The 12,278-nt window shown below is 43.6% G+C and overlaps 1 protein-coding gene across 1 annotated transcript in view; it reads left to right on the forward strand.

Moving 5' to 3' along the window:
* LOC117993369 (protein Skeletor, isoforms D/E-like) overlaps nt 1-12,278 on the forward strand; it is a gene marked incomplete at its 5' end in the record, with an annotated part of 64,935 nt that overhangs the window by 26,115 nt on the left and 26,542 nt on the right. The window contains 2 exons of the mRNA XM_069506740.1: nt 4,124-4,251; nt 4,986-5,123. Coding sequence (XP_069362841.1) covers nt 4,124-4,251; nt 4,986-5,123 — 266 coding nt within the window. The remainder of the gene's footprint in view (nt 1-4,123; nt 4,252-4,985; nt 5,124-12,278) is intronic.

Raw genomic sequence — 12,278 nt, forward strand, 5'->3', positions numbered from 1 at the left:
TTAATATCACAGGTTTTTTAAAATATTTTTTCCCATCTTTTTTTGTTGTATCTATTAGTAAACATCAGTACTACATCCTCTACATGAAAAGTCTTGGACTTAGAAAGCTGTAATTTTGTACAGTAGCACAGTGCAGCAAAAGTAAGCCACCAAAAAAGCAATACGTGCCCACCATGCAGCACCACACAGATCCCAGTGTGTGGTGCTGCGTGGTGCAGCGTGGTGCTTGATTGGTAGCTGACTTTAGCTGCAAGGGGAAGGGGGAGGGTGCATATCACATGTCGCATGTTACAGCATACACATTTTTGTCTGTTTCAGTGGATTTAAAAACTATGTCAGTAAAAGTAGAATTCTAAGAGCCTGTACGGACGGTCGATAGTTGCCCGGCAACTCAGTCGACGGGCAACTCTAGAATAGCTGTAATTTATATGGAAGTTGCCAAGTCTGTACGCTGGGAGTCGCCGAAACTCCGTGCGTACAGACTCGGCTAATCCCATACAAATCTCCACCACGAATGACGTGTCACGGGGCTCACATAACTGTATTGCAGCTACACGCAGCCACGAATGACGTGTCACGGAGCTCACATAACTGTATTGCAGCGAGCTACACGCAGCCACGAATGACGTGTCACGGAGCTCACATAACTGTATTGCAGCGAGCTACACGCAGCCACGAATGACGTGTCACGGAGCTCACATAACTGTATTGCAGCTACACGCAGCCACGAATGACGTGTCACGGAGCTCACATAACTGTATTGCAGCGAGCTACACGCAGCCACGAATGACGTGTCACGGAGCTCACATAACTGTATTGCAGCTACACGCAGCCACGAATGACGTGTCACGGAGCTCACATAACTGTATTGCAGCGAGCTACACGCAGCCACGAATGACGTGTCACGGAGCTCACATAACTGTATTGCAGCTACACGCAGCCACGAATGACGTGTCACGGAGCTCACATAACTGTATTGCAGCGAGCTACACGCAGCCACGAATGACGTGTCACGGGGCTCACATAACTGTATTGCAGCGAGCTACACGCAGCCACGAATGACGTGTCACGGGGCTCACATAACTGTATTGCAGCTACACGCAGCCACGAATGACGTGTCACGGGGCTCACATAACTGTATTGCAGCTACACGCAGCCACGAATGACGTGTCACGGAGCTCACATAACTGTATTGCAGCGAGCTACACGCAGCCACGAATGACGTGTCACGGAGCTCACATAACTGTATTGCAGCTACACGCAGCCACGAATGACGTGTCACGGAGCTCACATAACTGTATTGCAGCGAGCTACACGCAGCCACGAATGACGTGTCACGGAGCTCACATAACTGTATTGCAGCTACACGCAGCCACGAATGACGTGTCACGGAGCTCACATAACTGTATTGCAGCGAGCTACACGCAGCCACGAATGACGTGTCACGGAGCTCACATAACTGTATTGCAGCTACACGCAGCCACGAATGACGTGTCACGGAGCTCACATAACTGTATTGCAGCGAGCTACACGCAGCCACGAATGACGTGTCACGGGGCTCACATAACTGTATTGCAGCGAGCTACACGCAGCCACGAATGACGTGTCACGGGGCTCACATAACTGTATTGCAGCTACACGCAGCCACGAATGACGTGTCACGGGGCTCACATAACTGTATTGCAGCTACACGCAGCCACGAATGACGTGTCACGGAGCTCACATAACTGTATTGCAGCGAGCTACACGCAGCCACGAATGACGTGTCACGGAGCTCACATAACTGTATTGCAGCTACACGCAGCCACGAATGACGTGTCACGGAGCTCACATAACTGTATTGCAGCGAGCTACACGCAGCCACGAATGACGTGTCACGGAGCTCACATAACTGTATTGCAGCTACACGCAGCCACGAATGACGTGTCACGGAGCTCACATAACTGTATTGCAGCGAGCTACACGCAGCCACGAATGACGTGTCACGGGGCTCACATAACTGTATTGCAGCGAGCTACACGCAGCCACGAATGACGTGTCACGGGGCTCACATAACTGTATTGCAGCTACACGCAGCCACGAATGACGTGTCACGGGGCTCACATAACTGTATTGCAGCTACACGCAGCCACGAATGACGTGTCACGGGGCTCACATAACTGTATTGCAGCTACACGCAGCCACGAATGACGTGTCACGGAGCTCACATAACTGTATTGCAGCGAGCTACACGCAGCCACGAATGACGTGTCACGGAGCTCACATAACTGTATTGCAGCTACACGCAGCCACGAATGACGTGTCACGGAGCTCACATAACTGTATTGCAGCGAGCTACACGCAGCCACGAATGACGTGTCACGGAGCTCACATAACTGTATTGCAGCTACACGCAGCCACGAATGACGTGTCACGGAGCTCACATAACTGTATTGCAGCGAGCTACACGCAGCCACGAATGACGTGTCACGGAGCTCACATAACTGTATTGCAGCTACACGCAGCCACGAATGACGTGTCACGGAGCTCACATAACTGTATTGCAGCGAGCTACACGCAGCCACGAATGACGTGTCACGGGGCTCACATAACTGTATTGCAGCGAGCTACACGCAGCCACGAATGACGTGTCACGGGGCTCACATAACTGTATTGCAGCTACACGCAGCCACGAATGACGTGTCACGGGGCTCACATAACTGTATTGCAGCTACACGCAGCCACGAATGACGTGTCACGGAGCTCACATAACTGTATTGCAGCGAGCTACACGCAGCCACGAATGACGTGTCACGGAGCTCACATAACTGTATTGCAGCTACACGCAGCCACGAATGACGTGTCACGGAGCTCACATAACTGTATTGCAGCGAGCTACACGCAGCCACGAATGACGTGTCACGGAGCTCACATAACTGTATTGCAGCTACACGCAGCCACGAATGACGTGTCACGGAGCTCACATAACTGTATTGCAGCGAGCTACACGCAGCCACGAATGACGTGTCACGGGGCTCACATAACTGTATTGCAGCGAGCTACACGCAGCCACGAATGACGTGTCACGGAGCTCACATAACTGTATTGCAGCGAGCTACACGCAGCCACGAATGACGTGTCACGGAGCTCACATAACTGTATTGCAGCGAGCTACACGCAGCCACGAATGACGTGTCACGGAGCTCACATAACTGTATTGCAGCTACACGCAGCCACGAATGACGTGTCACGGAGCTCACATAACTGTATTGCAGCGAGCTACACGCAGCCACGAATGACGTGTCACGGAGCTCACATAACTGTATTGCAGCTACACGCAGCCACGAATGACGTGTCACGGGGCTCACATAACTGTATTGCAGCTACACGCAGCCACGAATGACGTGTCACGGAGCTCACATAACTGTATTGCAGCTACACGCAGCCATGTGGCAAGGAGGCTGCATTCGCTCTGACTTGCTCTCAAACGCTCCACTTTTTGTTGAAGTGAATCTTTTCAAGTTGCCAGTTAGTTTTAATGGCTCTTGTATAAAAAATACGTTTGAAGAGTTACTTTCTTAAAAGATTTGTCTCTACTGACCTATATATACAGGACGCGGCAGAAAATATTGTACATCGACCATTAGAAAGAGGTAGCGGTTTTGTAGAGCGTTGTCTCTGTCGTTGAGAACGACAAAATGTCACATAGGTATGAGTAACAGAGACATCGCTCTACAAAGCCGAAATTTCATTCTAAAGGTACAATGTACAATGTTTTTTGCTGGCTACTATATGCGTATACTATGTATACTATGTATACGCATATAGTAGCCAGCAAAGAACACTATGTACTATGTACTATAATTAGTATACTATGCGTATAAATATCATTTGCTTTAACTGTGCAGAAAAAAACGTTTAAAAAGTGCGCGACGAGGTCCAATTGACGACATCTTCTAAAACAACCATCGCACCGAACATGTAACGATCAACTACCGGATTTCGCGTGTAACGCACAACACGCACTTCGCTACATGTGACAAACAGGTAGCGAGTGGCTCGCTGCGACCTATCCGCAACGAATAGATCGCAGCGAGCAAACTCGCTACGTGCGACTTAACCTTTATGTAATGTTTTTCCCCAGATGCCAAGTTCTGGGTGGGGCGAGGGGACAAGCCGTCTCCGCAGGGCATCCGCATCCCTGACGAGAACGGCAAGGAGACTCCGCTCAGGAAGTACGACAGGAAGACCATCGTACTGACCCTGCCAGGGGTAAGTGCACACTCGCTTGCTATCGTCAACACGACACGTGTAACTACGTACAACGAACGTTTTGTAGCACTAGAGGAACCGCCAGCGCGTCGCCGACCATTCAGTTTGTTAATACGCCCCATCAATAACCCTGTGTTGAAATCTAGTGGAAGAACCGCCGAAGGGACATGCTTATGTCTCTTGAAGTGGTTTCCTTACTCAAAGATTTGGTACTGCGTTACTTTTCAAAATTGTTTAGTCACAATAGGTAACATGTTACGTTTACTGATGGTCAAAATTGTTGATTTGTAAGATTATATATTATATAGTGGTGATAATTAATTACATACGTACTACTAAAGCTACGAGGATTCCAAACGCGCCCAAGTCTGAGAAGAGCCCACAACAAACTCAGCCGGCTTGCTTTGATGTTCTCTGTCCACTTTCCAGTGAGCGTCTACAATACTGAAATCATTCTCGGTGCAGGATCACCATTCCAGCACCTCGGGTTGTCAGAGTCGGTTTGTGATATTATGATTGACACATGGACCAACACCGGTCGTACAACAATGTTCAGAGCGAGCAGGATGCATGCCAACGCTCAAGCTGTCGCTGAAATTATGTTCAATTAACGGGACATGGGTTGAATATAAACTGCAGCGAGTCGCTGAATTTAGGCGGCGAAGAGAGATCTGTGTCCAGCAGTGAACGTCTATCGGTAGATAATGTTGATGATCATGGTTCCTTTTCCCCAGGAGCTGACAGTATTCGACATCGGGCACTTCGCGGTTTGGTGCGAGGCCTTCACCGTCAACTTCGGCCACGTGGCGCTGCCGCGCGCCGTGCTCGCGAACGTGCCGCCCAGCCTCAAGATGCTCGGCGTGTCTCCACAGGTGTGTACCTACCTTTACTTTTATATTGTGGTGACCATAGAGATAAAAATAATAGGAGATGACTGATGACGTCTTATGCTCCTGGTATTTTATCTCTTTCTACATCGTATTCTTCATTGCTGTGTCATGAGTTTCCATACCTAGGTACATTTAGGTATAATAAATAAATCTTTATTTTCAGATATAAATCCAGCAAATTATACATTATACATTATAATAAAATACCTACTAAATAAAGAAATTAATATAAATTAAAATTAAAATTAAAATTAAAATAACTAAAATATTGCTTGATGTTCAAGAAGTAGAAGTAAAATCTTACTTCTACTTCTTATTCGCGTCCCGATGCACACGCCGCCAGTGATCGAATATCTGACCGGTCATATGCCCACCTATAACCTCAAGTATGACGTTATTGGATTGTCGTATTCTATCCCAGAAAGAGGCTACACGATTACGAATAATGGCGAAGAAGTCACTGACTCTCGCCTCGGCGAACATGCCTGACGCGCTGCAGTACCTTGGCAATCTCATTAGGATGCGAAATGCGTCATTATATTGCACCCTAATGGTGTTCATTGTTGCTCTTTTATATTTCGTCCATAATTGACAGGTATAAAAACACTGACAATATGCACGAAATAGTGTCAATTTCACATCTTTACTGCACTTAGAGAATCTGCGGGCAAGCATGTTACACCGAACCGAGAGGGCTCTTCTCTCTCTTTCTATATCTAAGTCATCCCTGAGGTCACCAGTGAGAACATGCCCCAGATATTTGAATTGTTGCACCTCCCGAACCGCAGAACCCTCCAGATAAACCGGAGGCACCCTCTCCGGTCCCTTTCCCGATCTAAATACCATCATTTCTGATTTAGAGACATTGTATTTCAACCCATGATCTTTTGCATATCGACCACAGATCGAAAGTAATTTTCGGAGTCCACTAATCGAGGGGCTCAGGAGCACCATATCGTCCGCATAGCTAAGATTGTTCACACAAACATTTCCTAGATGACAGCCGATCCTGGTGCCCCTGAGCTCACATATCAGGTCATTGATATAGACGTTGAAAAGGTCCGGAGAGGTAAGCCCACCTTGGCGAACCCCGCAGTCTAGCCTATACCCACTAGAAGTTGCATCACCCCATCTTACGTGGTTAATCTGACCCCCGTACCAGTACCTCAGCAGACTCACCATCTCATTCGGGACCTGAGCCGCATGCAATTTGTTCCAAAGGACATCATAGTTTACTAGATCAAATGCGCGGCTCAGGTCTAGAAAACATGCATAAACGGATGTATTACGTTGAGTGTAATACTGCACTGTATGTTTGAGACTAAAGATAGCTGAGTCTGTCGAGAGACCAGGACGGAAGCCAAACTGAGCATCATCAATACTTATGTTTTTCTGCAGTTCAGGGTGCAGCACTCTTTCTAAAACTTTACCTATTACAGTACCTAAGGAGATGGGCCGGTAATTAGTAAAAGCGCATAAATCACCAGTTTTATTTTTAACTATTGGAACAACTATAGTTTTCATAAGGTCAGCAGGTAGGTATGAATATTTAACACACATATTAAATAAGGTACATAGCTTTGAGTACAGAACATTTCCCGCACATACGACATGTTCTATACTCAAATTGTCGTGACCTGGTGCTTTACCGCGTTTAATTTGTTTGATGGCATTTTTTAAATCTACTAGTGTAAACTGTACAACATTATTTCTTAAATTTGAATTTGAGGGTGTAACATTTGTTCCATCTTTTAATAAATCTATGTTTAAAGGTTCCAGTTTAAATTTTTTGGCAAAAAGGTTGGCTATCTCCTCAGGTTTCTGCACGTTTTCGACCATCACTGGCAGGCTTTGTTTGCAATTGAATTTTTTAGTTGCATTCCAAAATTTTGTAAAATTTTTATCTCTTTTATGTGTCGCTAGTATATCTAATTTAATCGCTTCTGCATTACGTTGGCACCAATTTAATTTATTCTTAAACATTTTTCGACTTTCATACATATTATTATAAATTGGCCCAGAGGCAGGTTTGCCCGCTAACAACCAACTTTTATAATAAACTTGTGCATTTTTGTGACTTTCATTTACATGAAAATTCCATCCAATGATATGCTTACGCTTACGCTTACTGTGTCCATCGGGACGCAAACTAGAAGCAATAATAGCGCCCGTTTGAAGAATATTAATTATACTTATGTACAAATCGTTAATATATTTACAGTGTTCAGTTCTTTTATCACATTGTTCTTTGTTTATACATTTATCACAATAAAAATCATTTAAATCCTTAAGTTTAGAATTACAATAATTAAAGTAGAAATCTATCTCACTAGCATCGCGTTTATTCCAACGAATTCTATCAAAAGAGTTGGAATCGTAAGTATTTTTACTGTTCATGTTATCACAGGCAGCAGGACTCCCCTGTATGTCACCCATGTTGCACACTATGCGCATAGGTAAATGATCAGATGAGTAAACCCCATACATAACTTCCACTGACTCTACTGTGCTCCGTGCGGACTTGGTAGTGACACAGTGGTCCAGCCACCTACGACTGCCATGACTGTCGCTCACAAAAGTGTAAGTGTCCGAGTTGATATTCAGTAACTCGTAATCGGCACATATTAATTCTTGCTCCTTACAAAATGACACTAGTTCAGAACCAAACCGTGTATTAGGATGGGCATTAAAGTCTCCTAGAATGTACACTTTTGTCAGATTATTTACTTCTATGATTGAACTCATGTTAGCTAGACAATCTGTAAAACTTGGCAGATTTTCGTCACTATCTGTCGGCATATACACCGTAAAAACAGCAAAAACGCACTCACCAATATTAATACGAATCGCTGCAATTCTATCACTCGAACACTCAATCACCGATACATTGTGGAACTTAGACTTACGCCACATTAATGCTAGTCCACCATAAGGTCTTCCTCGCAGGATACCTGCTGATGTGTCAACAGAAGACTTTGCCGTACATCCGAATTCGTTATGTATACTGTGTACATAATTAAGGTCGTGGGGCAAAAGCCACGTCTCTTGCAATGCGATTATGTCAGATTCAGTACATAAATTGTGGACATGTTGCACGGACCTCTTTAAAGATTTACAATTAAACGACGAAAGGACAATGTTACCTTTCGCGTTATTGACAGGTTTTTGCTCTCTATTTTTATTTATTATCTTAGTGGGTTTATCAACCATGAATTTGTTTATTAATTGCGTGGGATACAGGGCGATCTCGGAATCGGCGATATACTAATCCCTTAGGCCAGAAATTAGCATCTAGAAACGTATCCAAATTGTTTGCTGTAACTACAATTTTAAACGAGTTGAAAGCAGTTGTATGATTCTGTTTTAACTTTTCCACACTAATGCATTTCTGTCCCCTTTCCAAAATATGGTCGTTAATATCTTCTTCTGTGACAGTCGTTTTCGCTCGAGATACATAAATGGAACAGAGCGATTCCGCTACTTGGATATGTCCACTATTCGCGAGCGAACCACGCATGTTGGCTTTTCTATATTTATATTTTTTACGTTCAATTAGCGTGAAACCATTGTCATCCGTACAGAGTGCATTATTACTTTCCAGATTTCCCTGGGTCATCGGCACCGATGCACTTGTATTCATCCGTGTAATATCACGATAGCTCGGTACGTAGGTACACTCGTCGAGAACCGGGGCCAGCGCATCGCACGTCCCCGAGTCGTTTGTTGTTTCCAAAATGCACTTTTTATGCATAATATTAATATTATGTTGTGGTGCCCTTTGTTTACTTGATTGTACATTTTGCCCCGGACTATTTTGGCGATCGGTCTTTGTCATATTTTTTAAGTTCGTAATATCGGAACTAATTTTCGTCTGCCATAGTATCATCTCAGATTTTGTCACAGAGTCAGTACGTAGGGATTGCAGTTCGTTTTTTAAGAAAACAATGTCTTTGAGCAGGCGCGTGACGTCAACATGATCAAAGGAGACCGGCGGTAATTTATTAAGATTTTGTGCTACAAATGTAGGTTGTCTTGCTGGATCTGTTTCTTTAAGTACCTTTATTATGTCCTTTATATTTTTCTTTACTTTATCCTCCCCTTTTCTTTGAATATATTTAACGCCTTCTGACGCCAAGGCATTAAACAGCACCGTCTTCCCTGAGTCAATTTCTTCCACAGTAAAGTTTGTTGTACAAATCTGAATGATGCTTAGCTCATCAATAATTTCTATTTTGTTTTGCAAAAATGTTAAAAATTCATTTATTATAATCACTTTTTCTTCCATTATTACAAGTAGGTATGTATCACGTGTACGGTAAAGAGAAACAAAAATAAAAAATAAAATAAAAAAGTTGCAAAACTTGAAGGAACCAGTCGAGGATTTGAACCACGACGAAAACCAATGTTTATTATAGAATGTCCGACCGTAGTACCACTAGTCCATCACAACTATAGGAGCACTGGGCAAAATTAGTAGTAACTATTAACTTTGTGCTTTGTTGCAGCAGTTCATGTCAATAACCTTTTTGTTATGATTCAAATTTCAAATTGTCACTCGGTTTGAAATAACAAACGGTCATCGAATTTAGTATTTATGTTAATATTATAAAGGCGAGAGTTTGTATGTGTGTGTATGTTTGTTACTCCTTCACGCAAAAACTACTAGACGGATTTGGCTAAAATTTGGAATGGAGATAGATTATACCCTGGATTAACACATAGGCTATTTTCTATCCCGGAAAATAAAAGAGTTCCCGCGGAATTTTGAAAAACGTAAATTCACGCGGACAAAGTCGCGGACATCACCTAGTTTAGGTATCTATAAAAAGACTTGTCCTGACTGACTGAGAAATTAACGCATAGCCTAAGCCGTTGGGGTTGGAAACTTGAAATTTTACCTAGGTGCCTTTTATGATGTAGGCGTTTATTAAGAAAGATTTTTTGGAAATTCTACGTCTAAGGACCTTAAATAAGGAATGAAAGTTTGTATTTTAAAAGTCTGTCATTTTTAAAGGTAGATTCACGAAAATTGTTTTTTAGGCTTTTGGTTAAAAATGAAAAGAAATAAGTATACGTGTTATAGGGTTTTTAGACATTCTACCCCCAAGGAGGTTAAATAGAGGATGTGTGTTTGTATGAAACCCCGTAATTTTTCAAGTTAAATATGAAAGGCTTTCGGGAGAAAATGAAGAAATATTTGTGCCCGAGATTGAACCCCCGGTCTCCCAAATAGGGGACGTCTTAACCACTAGGCTACTTAGGCTTTTTAGGTACCCTAAAAATCAGATAATTTTGATCTCAATGCAGCCTATTTATTAAGGCCGACGAAAGACTATTTATATAGTCCGCGACAGATTGTGATGGCGATCGGGGTATGAGGCGGGGAGGACGCCCCGCGCACCCGCATGCTACGCGCGCTCGCCCGCAGCGGGTTGGCGCGGGGGCAGTGCGGACTGCGGGTACTATACCTATACGAACTGTTCGCGTCTGTTTACTGTTTACATTAATCTGTTATCTGGCACACGGCCGACGGCCGTCCATACATCAGCTCGTTGTGAGCATTTATTAATTAACACTGAATTATTGATATAACATTATTATTCGACATATTGTTATTATTACCATTTATATTTTATCGAATAACTTAACACCTGTGATTAACAATGAATGCTTATTTTATTTATCGAAAATCTTTTAACATTTAAATAACTTGTTATTAAATTGTGTTAAGGTCCTAGCTCTGAGATCAAAAGCAGTGTTCGGTTCAGCCAACTGATTCACCAACTCAGTGTCTAACACTGAATTATAGCTACCGGCTTCATTTGACATTTATTTTTAATCCATTGAAGATTTTTTACAAAAAATCGTTGTAATATCACACAGTGAAGAAGCAATGTAGAGCTGACCAATGTCAATTGAGTTCGGTGGCTATCATTCAGCGTTAGACACTGACTTAGTGAATTACCCCGCGTGGCTAAGTAAATAATTATATAAGTAGTGACATTGTAAGTTATGGAAAGTTGTGGTATGTAAGAATATAATATAATTAGAGGAAATAATTGCAGTACTTCGGTTATGCTTATCTCAAGCAAAAATATTTCATTTGGAATTTTTGCTTATACGATGACAGCCCGTGACATACGATCTAACCTGGTGACGTCATTATCATCAGCCCATCGCCGGCTCACTACTGAGCACGGGTCTTCTCTCAGAATGAATACTTTCAGGCATGCAGGTTTCCTCACGATGTTTTCCTTCACCGTTAAAGCAAGTAATATTTAATTTCTCTAAACGTACATATGCAACTCCGAAAAATTAGAGGTGTGTGCCCGGGATCAAACCCCCGACCTTCCGAACAAGAGGCGGCCAGGTTAACGCCTAGGCTATCGCGGCTATCGCGGCTATCGCGGCTATCGCGGCTATCGCGGCTATCGCGGCTATCGCGGCTTTCGCGGCACGGTCGCCATTGGTAACTAGGTTAAGATTAAATTAAATAAAAATGAAAAATGGAATAAATGCTGGCTTGTGAGTGAGAGGAAAGGACTGGTAAATAGAGGTCCATTCAAGTGAACAGAACATTTTTTTCAAAGGATAGGTCATTAGAGCTCCCCCTTTCGACTGAGAGTGCAGCGACGCGGCTCCGGGGGAGAGGGGGGATCGTTGATATCATAATGTAATCACAGGAAAAGAATATCCATTCAATTTTTTAACTTCATCGTGATTAACTCATCGCTTGCCCGTTGTTGACCACGGATCTCCTGTCAGAATGAGAAGGGGTTGGTACCTACAGTTGGTATAGTCTACCATGGCCAATGGCCATGTACAGCTAGAGTCTGGACACTAGGCTTCACACAACTTTGAAATTAGAAGTCGGGAGGCCACGTGCGTGGCTAGTTACCATCCTAGCGTCGAAGCCGTGCCGCCAAGCGATTAGCGTTCCGGTACGATGCCGTGTGGGAACCGATAAGGGATATGAGTTTTATAAAAACTGAAATACCCTCCTTCCACGTTATTCATTTTTTGGAGTGTGTGATCTTCTTATATCAGTGGTAAATTTAATTAAATCGCGTTTAGTGGAGCTAGGAGTCGGGGTGGGGGATGGGGGGTAGCTGGGGAGGGTGGTTGGACTAGATCCAA

Source organism: Maniola hyperantus, chromosome 24 (genome assembly GCF_902806685.2).
Source record: "Maniola hyperantus chromosome 24, iAphHyp1.2, whole genome shotgun sequence".
Taxonomy (NCBI): domain Eukaryota; kingdom Metazoa; phylum Arthropoda; class Insecta; order Lepidoptera; family Nymphalidae; genus Maniola; species Maniola hyperantus.